This window comes from Phyllostomus hastatus, unplaced genomic scaffold, assembly GCF_019186645.2.
Source record: "Phyllostomus hastatus isolate PE091 unplaced genomic scaffold, TTU_PhHast_1.1 phas_scaffold_78, whole genome shotgun sequence".
Lineage (NCBI taxonomy): Eukaryota > Metazoa > Chordata > Mammalia > Chiroptera > Phyllostomidae > Phyllostomus > Phyllostomus hastatus.
The window spans coordinates 8,743,452-8,761,880 of NW_025334041.1; the positions used below are offsets into that span (position 1 = coordinate 8,743,452).

Below are 18,429 nucleotides of genomic sequence, written 5' to 3' on the forward strand. Positions count from 1 at the left end.
GAACTTTTTTTTTTTAACTGAAAATAAGACTCTGTCACAACGAGAAACCAAAGGACTATTGCTTTACTATTGGCTAAACACTGCTTTGTTTATACATAGCTGGTTATAAGTCAGAGACATCAGATAGTGTATATGTTTATGAGGCGTGTCCTGAAAGTACCCAGAAATGCACTATGAAAAATAGAGACAGTTATTGAAGAAGATACAAGATACAAGAAACATTGTACATAGGACAATGATGCCTCAGTCCCCTTCAAAGGAGGTACCTTGGGATCTCACACATTTCTTCCAATCTCCATCAGCTGCCCCATTGTATTTTCCTGCATGTCATTGATGGTCTGAAATCTCTTCCCTTTCAAAGGTGATTTTAGTTTTGGGAAAAGGCAGAAGTTGCAGGGTGCCAAATCTGGGCTGTAGAGGGGCTGAGTCACCTGGGTGATTTGATGTTTCACTAAAAAACTCTGCAGGCGATGTGATGCATGGATGGGCATGCTGCTGTGATGAAACTGCCAATCACCAGTTGCCCTTAGCTGTGGCCTTCTGAGTCATCGAATAGTTTCTGTGGAGGAACGTTGAAGCTTCAGGCAAAACCTGATGCAGATTCGTTGCTCTACTCACTCAGCCATTTTGAATGTGACAACCACACAGTACCCATACTCACTCAATAGCATCTACCGCCCCTGCCGACTAGAACAGTGAAATAGTCATTGTTCACACATGTGCATTCCAGTCCGCTCTCCTTGGCTGCCGGGTTACATAACTGTTGCGCAAACTGTTCTTGTTGTATTAACAATGGCTGGACTTTTTCCTGGACAGACCTCGAGTTTTGGAGTAGCTATAAATAGACAAATAGGGCTTTGAACTTCAAAAACAATCTATGTGGTGTGTGTTCAGCTTAGTTGTACTCTTTTCAGTAAACTGACTTACACATTTGAGGATCAGATTCCCGGATCGGTGACCCCGGAAGTGGTAGCATTTTTCCTACCCGTGAAATGAAGGCCTTCTCCTCGGGTTCAGCTCAGCAGTTTGGATTGAAGTGACACATTATTTTGCATTCTATAGCAGGCATGCCTCTGAACACTGTGGAGTGGGTTGGTACTCCCAGCTGCGGACTGAGAGGAAGTCTGCAGATGGTACCAAGGGACTGGGGGGAAGTTCAGGGTAGGGAAGCATCGAGGGTTGCCAGTGAATTAGGAAGTTGAAATTCAGCCCTGGCGCAGAGTAGGAGGGTTTTAGAGGACAGGGCCTGAGCCTAGGCATCTGGTCAACCCGTGCTTGCGTGCTGGGCCCACTGGGTCCCTGGCACTGACTCGTGAAGGGGCTTTGGGGAAATCAGGTAACTTCTCAGCTTTCTCATCTATAATGTGTGACTATTTAACCCTGTCCCTTAGACTGTTTTTCAGGAGCAGTTATGGTATGTGTCACTGATCACAATGCCTCGCATATGGTAGGCACTCAATAAATCACAGCGGTTGTTATTAGCAATACGACTAATATTTGATCAGTAACTGCTCCATAGGCCTGCCCGGTTGGAAAAACTTGGGGAGTGGGAAGGGCATTAGAGTCTTGGGCTGTGAACCCCAGGGGAGGGCTGCAGGCTGCGTCCTCAGGGACAAGTCGGTAGCCGTGTTCTCGGCTGTGGACTGATGCGTGTTTTCTCCCTTCCCGGTCCTGCAGGATGTGGACAAGTGGTCCTTTGACGTCTTTTCCCTCAACGAAGCCAGCGGGGACCACGCACTGAAGTTCATTTTCTATGAATTACTCACACGCTATGATCTGATCAGCCGTTTCAAGGTCAGTGGCTCATGAAACACACACACACACACTTGTCTGTCCTTGCGTGACTTTGGGGCTAAGGCCAAGAGAATCATTTTAATACAGACCCAGAACTGCCCTGGGAGACTCGGGACGCATTGCCGGGACTGCCACGGTCGTGAACCCCTCTGCGGTGGGAACTTTTCATTGCTCCCCTGCCTGGCGGGCTCCTTGGCGGGGCAGAGGCTGGAGCCACACATCTCGACCCCGCTCGTCCTCGAAGCACCACCCGAAGCCTGAACTAGCAGAGCTGCCCGAGGCGCTGCCCGCTGATCCCATGTCAGCCTCCTTTCCTGTATGGTCTCCTGCCGTCCGCCAGGAGACCGTCATGGAGACAGAAGGGTGTCTGCTGTCTCTGCAAATGTTTTTTTCTCACCACTTGACTCCAGTGCAGACAAACACTCTCCCTCATCATCTGTGACAGGTCGTTGGTATTGCCCAGCCAGTCGAGCTGCAAATTAATTCTTCAGCTTTAAGTAAAGAGCCGGAATCGTTTCCAGGGTTCCGTCCCTTCAGACTCTCATTCCGCAGACTCGGGGCCGTGCCAGGTTCCCCAGGCGACCTGAGAATTCACCCACCGACATCTGTCATGTTACGCCCCCCAGATTTCTCTCATCCTGTGGGTGAGCCTGTGGAGTATGCAGGCCTTTTCTCTGTAACATACTGACTTCCCTGGACAGCACGGTGCCTTCCTGCTTTCTAAAGGACTGCGTGTTTGGGGGTGTATTTCTCACACAGCCATAAAGAGTTTATGGCAGTGGTCCTTGATTTCTTTTTTAAAAGATTTTGTTTACTTATTTTTAGAGAGAGGGGAAGAGAGAGAGAAAGCAAGGGAGAGAACCTTCACCATGTGGTTGCCTCTCACACGCCCCCTACTGGGGACCTGGCCTGCAACCCAGGCATGTGCCCTGACTGGGAATTGAACCTGCAACCCTTTGGATTCACAGGCTGGCACTCAATCCACTGAGCCACACCAGCCAGGCCTGGTCCTTGATTTCTTTTGCGCCAGAATCCTGTGTGAAAACTGGGTGACTGCCCAAGACCCCTTCCTCAGAGCAAAGCCCCCCACGCACACATACTCACGACTGGACCCAGCATTTCCGTGGTTCACAGACCCCTCACGAACAGGCCCAAGAACCTAGGTTTCTCAAATCTTCATTTTCAAAAGCCAGAATTGATCTCTGACGCTTGAAAGGCAATATTGAAAGTTTTACAAGTGGAAGAATGGGAGGAAGACTGTGGTCCAGGAAGAACACATCACAGACCCTCACCAACTGTCACAGCAGTATCTTCCTTATCATTAGTTCAACATTTTACCAGCTTACCATGATACCGGTCTCCTGGGACACACGCTCTGCCCTTTCCCCCATGATCATACTTCACAATTTACCCTGAGCCACGGAATTGATCCAGAACACTGACACGGGGACTGTTTTCAGTTTCCTCATTTTCCACAGACATTTTGTAATTGCCCTTCACTTTCTGCCACATAGAAAAAGAAGGTAAATTTATTATACATATTTGAGACAGAAAAGCAATTAGGCTAATTGGAAATGCATTCCAAATTGCAAGGCACCTATGATAAATCGAGTACCAGAGGAAAGAACGCAGGTTTTTTCTGTTCCCAGGTGTCACAGATTATGACATTGCTTTTTTTTAATGTGTCCAGTGCATACAATCGCTTTTCCTGAAGAGCTCATTTTTCAGGAGGCGGCAGCCTGTGTTTATTTTACAATCATTTAATGACTCACGGTCTTGGTGTATGCTATGTTTTGTCATCAATAAATGATACATGGCACAGAGCGTGTTCGTTTACTTCTCAAGAAATAAAAGACTTGAGCCTTTGCTTGAGAAATAAATGAACACACACCCTTCTGCCCTGCACGTCTTTGAGATGATCCTGTGTGATCTCTTTCCTCTAAATCACTAAGCCACTAAATCACTACCCCGTTAACCTTACCGATCTTTTTCAGATCCCAATTTCTGCACTTGTCTCATTTGTGGAGGCCCTGGAGGTGGGGTACAGCAAACACAAAAATCCTTACCACAATTTAATGCACGCCGCCGACGTCACCCAGACTGTGCACTACCTGCTCTACAAGACAGGTGTCGTGGTGAGTACAGACGGGAACTCTAGGATTACACAAACCGCCAGGTCTCTATGGTCAGTCTCTGTGACCTTTACTATAAAATCTTCTTCAAATTGGCGTCACGATAGACGTTCTTTGGGTATGGTTCTTCATTAGCCCATAATCCCAGTACGCATTTGTTATCTTTTCAATGAGGACATATTGAATGACTGGGTCTAATATTTCACTGAATTAAAAATGGAATATGGTGGGAGGAGCGTGGGCTTTGCAGCTCATTATAGTTGGACAGAAATCCTTGTTTAATTACTTATCAGATCCTGTGACCTATGATAAATTGCTTGAATCTGTGAGTCAGGATTTCCTCGTTTTCTAAAATGGTGAAAATTATTCTGTCTTGTACAAGGACCATGACAGCCAGCAGTAAAGTGCTGACAATGTAAGGCGCCCTGTCTGCCTCCTGAAGGAGACTCCACAGTTAGGGGTCGCTGCCCTTAGAGCTTTGCAGGCTTTCCCCCAAACCTCTCGGCGGTTTGCAGTCCCTCCTTACTGTAAAGCTGATTTCTTAAAATGCTGTTTAAAAAGCTGTTGCTTTAATTACAGAAACAGCACAAAGGGAACCTGTTTGATGTGATAAAGGGTTTCTGCCAGGAGCTTAGAGCAAGCGTCGTAGCTAAGGGGGGTTCAGTGAAACCCTGGTGCCACGCAGGGACGCCCGCACTGACACTGCTGCTGAGCATCTTTCTGGAGGCCTCAGCCGGGGCGGCGTGGCATCTGGAGAGGTTAAAGAAGCACCCTGTGCAAATGATTTGATGGTCTCTTTTTAAAAATCAAGAAATTCAACTGCAACTGATTAGATCAAATAAAATAGCTGTCCTGTGCACTGGAAGTTAACATGTGTCATAGAAAAACATCCCTTCTCAACAGTTTTAAAAAATCTGTAAGTTACCTGTGAAGAACTTCAAACCTGATGAAAAGGAAACTAAAACTAAAGGGCACAAAATAATATTTAACTGAGTAGAGAAATGCACCATGTTTTTGATGCCTCAGTATTATAGAGATATCAGTTTTCTTCAAACTAATCTTAAATTCAAGGTAATATCAATAAAAATTCCAATGAGATTTAAAAGGAAACATGATTAAAAAATCTGAAATTGATGGAAAATAGATATTTTACAACCTTAAAAAGCATCTTTGAAAAAGATAATGTGTGTGGTGGGGTAGTTATTACTCTAGTAGATATTAAAATAACTCCTGAAGCTATAGCCATAAAAAGAGTGTGGCATTTTTTTGCCAAACTAGACAAATATAACAATGGGATTGATTAGAGTTTCAAAAATGAAGCCCAAATGAGAGCACTTATTATGTGTCAGTTTCTTTTTCTAGGGTGAAGGTACGTTGGTGATCTTACAGAATCTGCATTCTAGTGGGAGGTTACAGACAGGAGACCAAAGATAAGGCTGGAGAGCAAAGCAGGAGCCAGGCCAGATCTGGCTCTGTGGCTCTGGGGAACGAGTTCCAATTTTGTTCTAAGTGCAGTGAGAGGCCACTTAAGGGGGTTAGACAGAGCAGTCATGGGACCTGACGAAGATTAGGAAGGTGTTGCTGTGGAGAATGGAACCGAGGCTGCCTTTCTGAGGAGGCCTGCGGGCGCCCACTGGAGAGAGGGTAGTGGTGTGGACTAGGAGGAACATTGCTAGGATATGGGGACAAAGATTCTGTGTCTGAGGTAGAGGTGAAAGAACTGGGAGGTGAACAGGATTTGGAGCATTCAGGAGAGGAATCAAGAGGACCTCTCAGATTTTCGGTTCGATAAACAGGGTGGGCGAGAGAGCCTGGTGGCGAAGCAGTCTTGGGGGAAGGGGGCTCAAGAGCTTTGTTTCAGACACGCTGAGTTTGAGACCCTTCCTAGACGTCCACGTGGGGACGTCAAGCAGGAAGAAAACTAGGGGAGTCTAGAGTTCTGGAAAGAGATCAGGGACAGGCATGCAGCCAAGCAACAGACGTGTCAATGTTACATGAAGGCCGAGAACCAGATGAGATTGTCTAAAGAAAGCACGTGACGCCCTATCTGGTGTGGCTCAGTGGATTGAGTGCAGGCCTGCAAAACAAATGGTTGCAGGTTTGATTCCCAGTCAGGGCACAAGCCTGGGTTGCAGGCTGGGTCCCCAGTGCAGGGCTCATGAGAAGCAACCACACATTGATGTTTCTCTCCCTCTCTTTCTCCCTCCCTTCTCCTCCCTCCCAAAAAAATAAATAAATAAAATCTTAAAAAAAAAAAAAGAAAGCATGTGACTAGAGAAGGAGAAGGAGAAGGGGCTCTGGAGGGAGTCTTAGAGCAGTCCATAGTTTAAATGGAAGGTAAAGAATTAGAGCCAGCAATGGAAACTAAACAGGAGTGGCCAGGGGCATTGAGACAAAACCCAAGAGAGTATGGATTCACCAGCACTGAGGAAAGAAGGTGCTTCAAAATAGAACGGTGAATGATGCAGGGCACGACAGAAAAGTCAAGCAGCATGAGGACAGGGAAGCGATCACTGCCTTTGCCAGCAGGGAAGCCGTCGGTACCCTTGACTGGGCAGTCTCACGGTTTGGTGAGGTTGGAACACTGATGAGAATGTAACACAGGACGAACTGCGGGGGAGAAGGTGAGGTCACGTCCAGAGTCCACATTCTAGGGAAAACTACCCAGTCCAAAAAATGTTTTGGGGGACGGTTGTTCATTTGGAATACACAGGTTATTTTTGTCTGACTTCACATCATTCGTGAAATATCAGAGAAAAGAATGAAAGATGTGAGTACAAAAATAAAGATTTGCTGATAGTGTGAGAAAATGTGAGAATATGTTTATAACCTTGAAAAAGGAAATTTTCTTAAGCCTTAACACACAATAGTTATCTACCAAAATATTGATTAATTTGAATATATTAAGACCTTCTGTAGGTACAAGACATCATCACCATGAAGTAGTACTTGAGGAAAATAGAGAATAAGGGCTAAGATCCAGATTATATAAATAATTCAACCAAGGAGAAAATGACACAAATTCAGTAGAAAAATAGGAAACTCATTCAGAGTTAATATTGCCCTGACATAAAGTATTTCTCATGTGCAGATTTTTTTCCCTCCTAAATTCGTATTTGAAGTCCTCATCTAACCCCCCTCCTCACCCCTCTCAGTGCCTCGGAATGTGACAGAATTTGGAGAAAGGGCCTTGAAAGAGGAAATTGAGGTAAACTGAGGTCAGATGGGTGGGCCCTAATCCAGTGTGACTGATGTCCTTATCAAAAGAGGAGATTGGGACATGCAAGCACAGTGAGGACCATCTCAGCAGACCACGTGAGGACAGTGAGAAGGTGGCATCTGCAAGGTGCGGACACATCGATCTTGCCCTTCCAGCCTCCAGAACTGTGAGAGAACACGTTTCCATTGCGTAAGCCGTCCCATCTGCAACATTTGTTACGGCAGGCCCGGCGCACTAATGCAGCAGCAGAGCTGGGATTCGGTCCGAGGTCTGACTTCCGAGGCCGTGCATTTAAATATTTAAGCCATGCTTCTCCAGTGCCTGTGGCAATAAAAAGAAAGGAAAAGAAACAAGAAAAAAATTGGTAGTCTTACACCTCAGTAACTGCGTGTGATATTTGAAAGTGTTGTAGCGGGAATCAAAGTGAATTTGAAAGCGTACTTCGGATTCATCTATTCAACGTATATTTAGTTAGCGCCCACTGTGTAGTAGACTGTGGAGATGTGAAGGTGAATTACGCACAGCTTTTTTTAGCCCTCCAGAAAAGCTCCCAAGCATGTATGCTAATGCAAGTTGTCATTAACATAAATGTTACAGCGTGGCAGTCAATGAGAGTGATGTACTGCATAATGTTCTTGAGTGAGCTTATTTGCCATTGAATTTTCATGATCAAGTCAGGCCTCATTCAGAGTAACTCTTAAATATAGAAACTACTTCCCACCCACTCTCTCTCGGAAATGCAGCTCAAAACAAACTTCTTTCGTGGCAAGCTTACAGAAGCAGTGGGAGCAATCTGATGAATGGAGAACACATCGCGACTCTAACCTTTCATTACAAACCAAGAGGGGAGAGATGCTTTAAATCAGTTCAGTTCTATAAACTGCAAGACACCTAGGGCATCAAAACACCCCACTGACAAACCGATGCCCAGTCCTCTGCGTCAGCTCATTGCCGTCTGTGCGTGTGGCTCATTACTGCTTAACTCAGGTGCCTAGAAGACGCTCGAATCCTTCCAGACCGCTCATGCTCCCTTCTAAGAGCCGGGCTGTGAACAGAATTGGACTGAAGCGTTGCTGATTGCACGCATAAGGAGTCAGACTCCAAGCTCCGGTCTGCCTTTGATTTACGTCAGAAGATTCCACACTCCAAAGCTGTCCCTTGGGCTCCTTCATTGCTTTCGTTGGCCAAGGTGCCATTAATTTTCTTTTGCTCTTATTTTTAGAGGAGGGAAGCTGTGTATCTTGTTCTTTTGAGCACAGATGGCATCAGCGTATCCGTAAGGGGAACATCCAGGGCATCCATCTAAGTGGCAACCTGATTCAAGAGTGCTGCGCACTTTTATGAGGGTCTGTGGCTAGCGGAATTTTGGCTCCCATGACCTTTGACCTCTTGCGAGTTGTCACACTCGTTAATGTTACATTAGCTGCCCAAAGGGACTTGGCAGCTACCATGAAGTTTACTAATCAGAGGACCTTAAAATTGGGAGAGTATCCTGGATTCTCCGGGTGGGCCCAGTGTAGTCACGCGAGTCCTTACAAGACAGCAGGTTTGGCAGAAGTGTGCTAGGCTGAAGGGGGACAGAGCCGAGTGGAAAGCATGAGAAGGAACTGAGGTTTGCCACTGTCTCGAAGGACCCTGGAAGCAGACTTCCCACAGAGGTTTAGAGGGGAACGCAGGCTTGCCCACAGCTTGCGTGCGGCCGTGGGAGATCCTGACCAGGACACCCAGCCAGCCGTACAGGCCGACTTCTCACCTGCAGGGCGGTGTGCCAGCGCGTGGGAGGCGTTCTCTCAGCCTTGCGTTTATGGTGATTTAAGGTGGCAACGGAGAGCTGATATAGGGGTGGAAACAGACCACTGAAGAAACGGGCCTTCACATATCCAAGTCCCAGTGTGCGGGTCATGCTTGCACTAGCAGTGGGAACTTGCCACGTCCTTTCCCTTCAGGTTTCTGCTGCCCCCACCCCCATCTGCCCCGCGGATGTACACATGTGGCTTGCCCTCCTGTGTCATACACAACAAGCTTCCAAGGCCACCGTTACAACAGTTGTCAAGGCATTGCTGTCACTGCATCAGTTGTGACACTCATGTTTTGTAGAGAGTAAAATACTGATAGGACCTGTGGCTCGTCCCTCGTCGCAGCTTGGTGAATCTGGAACAGTATCCACGGGGGACTTAAACCTACGACTCCTTGTGGGTTGTCCTACAGTCTTCTGGCTTCACAATAATTAACTTGGAAAAGGCAAGGAAACCTGAGCTTTATTAAAATACGAAGCCCGATTTCCCTCTAACTAGCTTCTCCCACCCTCTCTATTTCTATTAACAGTGCCACCTAATATCCCCCACCATTGTTTTGGCCCCCCAGGCTAGGACTGTCGGGGGCATCTGTAATTCATCCTTCTCCTCCGCGGAAGCCTCTGCCTGCCCCCTCATTCCATCAGTTGCTGAGCCACACGGATTCTGCTTCGCACTGCCTCCATGTCCTACGAGGACTTTCCCGTCCCAGAGCTCTGCTCTTATTTCTCCCTCTCGGTGGCGGGCTGAGTCTGCCAGTCTCCTGCGTGTCAACTTCATTGCCTGTTGAATCTGCTTTATGTCCCTCATGCTGCCTTTTTATGCCTGGTGCCTAATCAGCCCTAACGCCCACTCCACAATGGGAATCTTACCCTTACTGGTGATGCATCAGCTTTTGCCACTGGCCATGCACATTTGTTCATTGTTCTGAAAATGTGCACCTCCATTCCTTAACCATCTTAAATGTCCCTTGTTTGTGAAGCTGTCTCCCTCCTTCCTTGCTTTCTTCCCTCCTTCCTCTCCTCCTCTTCCTCTTTTTCTTCTTCTTCCAGATACCATCTCTTTTCTCTTACCCCCAAACAGCAAAACTGATTCTAAGCATCCACAGGGTTTGTTGAAAATCCAGGGTGTGAAAATGAGATTTAAAGGCCCTGGTTTTATTTTTCTGTTGTATGCTTGTTTGTGCTCATTTCCCCTACAATAGGATCATGTTACTCTCTTTGGGTCAGGGGGGAATTTATACCGATATTTGTAATGTGAGGACTGTAATTATGTAGTTACTTAGACACCTGCTGGCGGGGTTAATGTCCTGTGATTCAGATTTGTTTAGATGGTACACTGTCTTCCACTCATAATCTTATTTTAAAATGTTAAATTAACTTCACAGGATCTTGGAGAAACAGAAATATGCAAAGGAGTGGGTAGTGGGAGTCAGAACAGGTGGGTGGGGACAGGGTGTTGGGAAAGAAAAAAAAGGCATTGCCAAAATGAATATATTTGTGTGTGCATATGTATAAATATACATATATTTATATTTATACATACATATATATGTGTGTGTGTGTGTATATATATATATTTTCACAGCAGTTTTTTAGTGACTGTCTGTAGCATTCAACTTAGGTTCTATGGACATAACAGCTCCATTTTTGTGTTCACTTTTTATTGGCTTAATTGTGTGTGTGTGTGTGTGTGTGTTTGGAAAATATCAAGAACAATGTGTACTATAAAATTAAACCTATAGTTTTATGCAAAATGGAGTGAACACATGAACCCAAAGGAAAGGTGAGTTAGAGATGAGGAGTAGGAGCTCTGAAGTGACATTGTGTGGCTTGTCAAAGCACGAATCGTGGGCCCCCGGGCCAGCTCCTGAGTCCCTCCGGCCTCAGTGTCCTCACCTGTGAGAAGCGGGTAGCAGCACCTACCTCCGTGCTGCTGTGTGCATAGCCTGAGTGTTGGGTCAACACCCAACACAGAGCCAGCGCCCTCTAGTGAGGAGGCTGAGGAGGGGCCCTGGCTGCCTTCAGGGTAGGTGTCCCGGCTTCTGGTTTCTCACCGAATTTTGTTGACTTTTCATCTTAGTCTGTTTGCTCTTTATGTCTTTCTGTTCCTAGTACATCGGTTTATATTTTTGAGGTGTGCTGTCGAGGATGTTAAAAAGTTTCCAGACATTTCCTGCTGGATTCGGCTGGAAACCATTTCTCAAAAGTACAGTTTATTTTTCCCCACGAGTTACGACTGTGCTCATTCTTTCCCTAACCACGAAGTCTTTTTTTTTTTTTTTTGCAGAGGTCGTAGGTGGTTTGTTTATTTATTTTTCCCTTAGCCATCCTCAAAAACAGTAATAATTCTCTGAAAGTTTCTTAAACACCAACATTAGTAGTTAATTGAAAACAAAGCCAGGTAAAGTGATAAGAATTATGAGAAATTGATCTGTTTATTTTTAAAGTCATTTTGTGTTAGCATATATTAAATAAGTATTTTATTCACTAATCTTTAATTCAGACTCCAGGCTATTTTCTGAATTCTGCCAATTCGGGCACCAGGATTTGTCTTTCATTAAACCTGCCCCTGAGATTTCTACTTCTATTACATCAAAGTAGAATGGAACTTAAAGATCATGAAACAAACTGAGGACTCTCTCTAAATCTTTGTAGTTGTTTTCTATGCTTTCAAAGTTGTTGCACCTTTTTTCGCAGCAGTTTTTTAGTGACTGTCCATACCCCTGACCTTAGGATCCGTGGACATATCAGGTCCATTTTTGTGTTCGTTTTTTACTGGCTTACGTCATATGTAATGACATAACTGTGATACCAGTGCACTTGGTCCAGACAGGGTTTGGAATAAATCACACTGACGCTGGTAAGCGTCAGTTCAATAGTAACGGAAGCGGGCAGAGGGTAGCAAAGGCTCCGAGCTGTCAGCGTCAGGGATGTTCCGTCATGTGGGCAGTGGGCAGCGTGGTTTGCGGAAGGGTCGGGGAAGCGTCAGTGACCCCACAGTGTCTCTGAGCTGGAAGTCATCAAGGGAGCTTCAGACACGGCGGTGGTCTCAGACTCTAACACGCGTCGGCATCATCGGGATGCCTTGTAGAAGAACACAGGCGATGCCAGCTCTGCTGGCCGCGGAGCACACTTTGAGGACCCCCGAGCTACAGCCAGTTTCGGTGTGTGGGCGGGGACCAGTCTCTTCAAACTTTCGCACACGTAACTCGGAAAGCAAGCTGTTACCTTTCCGTCTCTCTCTCCACCTGTTTACCTGTTAGCAGGGGTGTCGAACACATTTTCATGGGGGCAGGGGCTACATAAGCCTTGCAGTTGCCTTCAAAGGGCTGAACATAAAGCTCCGTGCCCCTGGTTAAGGAATAGTTACATTTATACAGTCCTAAAATTACATTCGGCCCTTTGAAGGCAACCACGAAGCTGATGTGGTCCCCGGTGAAAATGAGTGTGACACCCCCGTTCTACTGGGTAGACATTGGGTTTTCCATTACACTTAGCTCTTGGTATTCTATCAAACATTTTAATTTCTTTCTGTGTCTACCTAGGAACTTTATTTGGGATTTGAGAGAGGATACAATAAAGGGCTTTTAACGTCTGCATGTTCATTGTGTTTTGCTTTCTTGAAAAAGATAAAACCACTATTTAGCTTTTTCAGCTGTGCTGGGCATGCTGTCTCCAATGCCATGTCCCCCAGCCCCCTAGCCCCCTACCCCCCAGCCCCCTTCCTGAAGGAAAGGGCATTTCTTCCTGCCTGAAAACACGTGTCTGGTGGCAGCGGGCCAGCTGCGGGCGCGGAGGCAGGAGTGAGGGGGTGCTGTCAGCAAGCTGAAGACCAGAGAGAGACAGACGATCTGATTGCTCTGTAATCTCCCTTTCAGAACTGGCTAACGGAGCTGGAGATTTTCGCCATAATCTTCTCAGCTGCCATCCATGACTACGAGCACACCGGAACCACCAACAACTTCCACATTCAGACCCGGTGAGGACGTGGAAATGTTTGGAGAAGAGGCAAGAGGGGCCAGGGAGAGAGTTTTATACGCCAGACGGGGGTCGTCACCTTTCTTTGGCATGGTTGCTCTATTTTGAGTTTCTTAAAAAATGAATTTTTGAACAAGGTCAGCCTGGTCAGCTTCGATCAAGACAGATTATGAGAAACCTCCTGCTCCTAATTCCCATATTTTATTCACATTTAATATAGATCTCTTTTTCCTCTCTGTTCTGATGCTAGTTCTTTGTTACTGATGGATGCACTGTGCATGCCCTACCTGTTTTTAATGGGAGATGGAACAATTTACAAAAAGGCACGGATGCCATGGAGACTAACTCAGGGGGGACGGGCGAGGATTGGAGGGTTTTGTTGGCATGAACAGTAACCGAGCCTTCTTACCCTCTCATCTCTGGGGTTCTAGGGGTGCTCTTCCCAGTCTCCCCGATTTCTTCTCTGCTCAGCTTGGTGGCCCAGGGCCTGGGGAGCTGGGCTGTCTCATGTAGGGGGTCACTCACCATGGGCAACCTATGCGCCCTCCCTCACAAACAGCCCAGGTACATGCAAACCTTTTTTGGGGGCCACTGAACCTAGTCCAAACCACTCCAAACCTCTTCACTGTCACAGACATCACTAGTCATCCTGGGTGATTTTTTCTTACTAGTTGCAGGTTTATCCTTAGCACCCTCCTCAGCACAGAGTTCCAGGCAAGCTGTACCAGTCCACTGCCATTTGCATTTGGGATGAAACCTTAGCTGCCTTCTCCTGGACTCAGAACTTACCTTCTCTTAAGACAGTGACGTGGAACCCAAGAGAATCTGACAGTCGGGCTCACTGGGCCTTGACCCAAAAAATCAAAGGAAGCTAGAATTTGGGGAGAGGTGGCAAGGCAACAAGAAAGAGCAGCAGGGAGGCGCGAGCTTAACCCTAAATAAGTACTTGCTGATTTCCCTTGAACGAGCAGGTGCACCGTTCAGATAGCTTTGTGTTCACAAATCAGTCCTCACGTATTTAGTGAACCCAGCACTTCATTGTGCGGCACGCAAAAGAGGACAGTATCCTCTGGTCAGTGTTCAGAAGGGGAATTTCAATAGGATGGAGGTAGAGGAGAGGGCTTAAGCTGTTCACATGCTACCTCCTTCCTCCTCCCATTGCATAGTCTCAGCTGCCGCAAAACAGCCTTTTGTGGCTCTGCTGGAAGGCCTTTGGACACAGGGAATTCCACAGGGTGGCTCTGCTCAGTGGGACCTTGCTCGGAGGACAGAGGACAGCACCTGCTGAAGGAAGAGGGGTGGGTAGGAGAACTGTTCTGGACTTTGGCTGCAGATCATTGCCAAGAGCAGTCAGGATACGGTGGGGGAATTAAATGCAGGAGTTGGAAAATCGCTTCATGTCAAATAACACACATCAGTTGGTGTGTTTTTACTTACTTACTTAACAGATAGAAGATCAGATCATTCACCCCAGGGTCTGCGTGTTTTGTGCCATCTCTTCATCGGAGTGGGGAAATTCCAGTGGGTTCAGTTCAGCTTGGTTTGGAGTGAAATTTAGAGCTGGCCTTCCCCAACAGAGTTTCATCTGCCACATCCCAGCCCGTGTGCTTTCCGTGCAGAGCACCAGGTCTGTGCCCAGGTTCTGTGTCCTTTGACGGAATGTCAAGTCGGACTCTTCAAAGGTGTGCCAGATATATCTCAAAGTCTGGCCCGTGACAGGTGGCCATTATCTTGGGGGGGCAGTGGCCCACCTGTCAGAGATCTCACCTTCCTCCCACCCCGATGCTGAGCCTCTGGGGGCTCTGTGGAGTCCCTTCCCATCTCTGGGACTCAGTGCCCTTGATGAGACACAGATACACTGTAGTCATCTAAGACTGCACTGAACTGAGGACCTTGAAGTAGTACCCAGCTCTGTGTTTGCTGTCACTTAGCTGTGGGACGGTCTTTGAGAGGGGGACTGGCAAGTGTCCCACAACCCTTCCTTCCTTCTATGCTTCACTCCCAGTTTCCCGTGTGTGTGGCTTCTGCATGCTGAAATTTTAAGGGCAAACTCCTACCCAAAGAACTTGCAAACCGTACCTGGTAAGGTGGTACATGTTCAGAGAATTTAAGTAAAGTGAATTCTTTTATTTAATAAAAACATTAAAATTGTTGTAGAAAATATAAAGAAGTTTGACTTGACCTACATTTTTTTAAAAATCACCTTTGCTGCTACTAGCCAAGATATTTGAAGTGGGTTATAGAACCGGAGTTTCCAGAAAATTCTCAGACTGGATATACATATTTCACATCCACATATTGACATTAAAATACCCTACATACACCGATCGAGAATTTATAGTGTTCGTTTTAGCTGTTTTGTTCATCTATATGGCATAGGGGCAAAGGTAATTGCTAGACGCAGGAAAAAGAGACGGTGTGTTCGAGCTTGAAAGAGTTACTTACCCGGAACACCTCCTGTTCGGCATCCTACATCGTTTCCCTGGCTTTCTGCTCAGGTCTGACCCAGCTATTCTGTACAACGATCGGTCCGTGCTGGAAAATCACCACTTGAGCGCAGCTTATCGCCTTCTGCAGGAAGACGAGGAGATGAACATCTTGATCAACCTCTCCAAGGATGACTGGAGGTGAGGGTGAGACAAGGCACAGAGCCGGGGCGGGAAAGGGGCCGGGAGGAGACAGGAAGTGTGCCGCTCTGCCGAAGGCAGTTAACCGTGAGTGCACCTCTGTTTAGTCTCCTGTCTTGGTGGGAAAGCAATTTTAATACCCGATATATTTGTCTGGACACATAAGCTCATTTGGCTTTTTAGGACCTTTGCAAATGAACATATTGCCAGATATGTACCGCATTTCCAAGCGGCATAACATGGAAGTCCACTTCCAGCAGGCCAGGTTAGCTGCTAATAAACCAGTCCTCCTGCAAATAACAGCGATGATCTATGGACAGATGCAAACGAACCAGTAAGCACAGCCCCACTGACTTGAGGGCTCTAGGGAGAGAGAACAGAATCAGGCGAGTTTCAAAGGGGTGCCCATATTTGGAGACTATGTCGGGGGAAGTGAATGTGACGGTTTGGCAACTTTACCCCAAAGGCAGTCTCAGTCAAGGTGACAACAGTCATGGGCTAACACTGTATTTATAAAAACACCTTCACTGTTCTCCTGGCTGGACAGCCCAGGGTAGGAACAACCAGAGCTGCTGGTGCGTGTGTTAGAACCCCAAAGAGAGAGCCGGGTGAGGGGCACCTCAAACTCTGTGGCACTCCAGACGGCGTGCAAACGGCAGGAAAATGTGACTTATTTGCAGGGAAAAAGGTAACCAGTAGATGCAGCCTCCAAGGTGAGCTGCTGTTGGAATTAGCAGACAGGGGCTTTTGAAGTAGTTATTGTATCTATGCTCAGTGAGGTCAAGGACAATATGCTTGTAATGAAATGCAGCAAAATTTAACCAGTGGGATGAAAATATAAACAAGAGCAAACAGACCTTATTAGAACTAAAAAATCAATACTTACGTTTAAAAAAATTTACTGCACTGTCTTGGTAGCAAGTTAGAGAAGACAGAGGGAAGAATCAGTGAACTTGAAAAGATCAATCAATATAATCCAATTTGAAGAAATAGGAGAAAAAAAGATTTTAAAAGGTGAGCAGCTCAGGGACCTGTGAGACAGCTTCAGCTAGAAGTGAGACTAGAAAGGTCACAACTCATCCACCAATTTGATTAGAGGTGGCAAAAACTAAACTAATTTTTACTTTCCGTGTTTTACTTTCATCCCTTTCTCTCCACGGGGCGTCCCCGGAAGGGAATTTCGGACGCTGGTCATTGAGATGGTGATGGCCACGGACATGTCCTGTCATTTCCAGCAAATCAAAGCCATGAAGACGGCGCTGCAGCAGCCGGAAGCGTGAGTGGGCGTGCGACAACGCGTTTTTATAGGTGTTCACGCGGGAACTCGTCCGTGTCCTGGAACCTTTAACGTGTGCCTCCTCCCGACACCTGTGTTGAGTGGCCTCATAGAGCGGGGATGTTTGGAGGGGAGACCATGAGAACTGTACACATCCCAGATTCTCATCAGGGTTGAAAGGAATGAATAAGAGGCCTGATAATAATTTGCCCCAGTTAGAACTGAAAATATTTCCCTGCAGGGAAGTAAATGATAGACGATCTACTCAATGCAGAGGCGACATAGAGAAGTCAGTGACCTGGGATTTTCATTTGTTGGAGTGATGCATTTACTCCAGAAACAGTTTTGAGTCAGATTTTGAAGCGTCCAGCTCCACAAACCTGGAGACCCATCTGTGGTTAATCCACACGCAGGATGGCGTGACACCTTTTTCCCAGTTCAGCTGACAGTGGGGCTGAGACAGGAGAATGGGAGGAATTAAAAAATTAAATCTCTTTAGGAACAGAACAGACAGGGGGATGTTAAGAATCGCATAGGAAAGGGAAAAGCTGAAGAACTTACATGTACAACCCATGGACATAAACTGAGGGGGGATTGCTCGAGGGAAGGGGGGTACCGGGTGCAGCGGGGGAAGGGGAAAATTGGGACAACTATAACAGCATAATCAATAAAATATACTTAAAAATGAATGCTTTTTAAAAGAAACCGTTGTGGGGGTTCTGAGAGTTTGACCATTGTGTATGTGGTTCCTCTGGGTTTACAGCATCGAAAAGCCGAAAGCTTTATCCCTGATGCTGCACACGGCAGACATCAGCCACCCAGCGAAAGCGTGGGAGCTCCACCACCGCTGGACCATGCTGCTGCTGGAGGAGTTCTTCAGACAGGTACCTCGTCGCGCCGCTGCGCCCCAGGGCTTTCTCCACTGGCCAGTGTCCGAATTCTGTATGGCAGCACTGCTGTGATAAGGACTACTGAGATTGCAGTAATTTTCTTTGGCAAGGGAGGGCTTGCAGAGGGGGGTGTGTGTGTGTGTGTGTGTGTGTGTGTGTGTGATGTTTGAATCTTACTTAAATTCTGATTCTCAGAACATTATGGTATTTCTATCCTATGCTTTCTGTTGGGGAAAAAATACCATTTCCTTGTGGCAGTGTTTTGTCAAAATGTCATCTGAGGAGCCCTTTTATTTCTTTATTTCTTTAATGGGTTGACCAAACGATGACCAGTTTGGCATTACCCTGTGGGATTCAGATGTTACTCTTTTCACGGTTAAAATTGGTTGGCGTGTTTCTTTCTTTCGAGCTGGCAAGCCATGTCGTCAGATTCCAAAGCCAGGTGTGGCAGTGAGGGGTCAGGAAATCACCAAAAGCCACTGTTCTGATTATATTTGAATTTATTACACCCTCAGACATAGGACTGTGTTTTCAGGGAGAACAGCCAGTGTCTTTTATGGGTACACATGGCTTTTAAACATTTTTTAAAAGGCACAGGAAGTAGAGAAGTAGAAAGTAAAGTAAGTGTGTGGCGCTAAGACCAGTGTCTTCTCGAGAGCAGTTGCCATTCAAACCTCTGCTTTGAGATGTGAGGTCCTGAGCTGAAAGGTGTCGATG

General features: G+C 46.5%; 1 protein-coding gene across 8 annotated transcripts in view; it reads left to right on the forward strand.

Moving 5' to 3' along the window:
- PDE1C (phosphodiesterase 1C) overlaps nucleotides 1-18,429 on the forward strand; it is a 364,388-nt gene that overhangs the window by 285,011 nt on the left and 60,948 nt on the right. For all 8 annotated transcript variants that reach the window (XM_045827375.1, XM_045827378.1, XM_045827379.1 and 5 more), the window contains exons 7-12: nucleotides 1,678-1,794; nucleotides 3,789-3,929; nucleotides 12,820-12,920; nucleotides 15,418-15,546; nucleotides 16,721-16,822; nucleotides 17,586-17,706. In XM_045827375.1, the coding sequence (XP_045683331.1) occupies nucleotides 1,678-1,794; nucleotides 3,789-3,929; nucleotides 12,820-12,920; nucleotides 15,418-15,546; nucleotides 16,721-16,822; nucleotides 17,586-17,706 (711 nt within the window). The remainder of the gene's footprint in view (nucleotides 1-1,677; nucleotides 1,795-3,788; nucleotides 3,930-12,819; nucleotides 12,921-15,417; nucleotides 15,547-16,720; nucleotides 16,823-17,585; nucleotides 17,707-18,429) is intronic.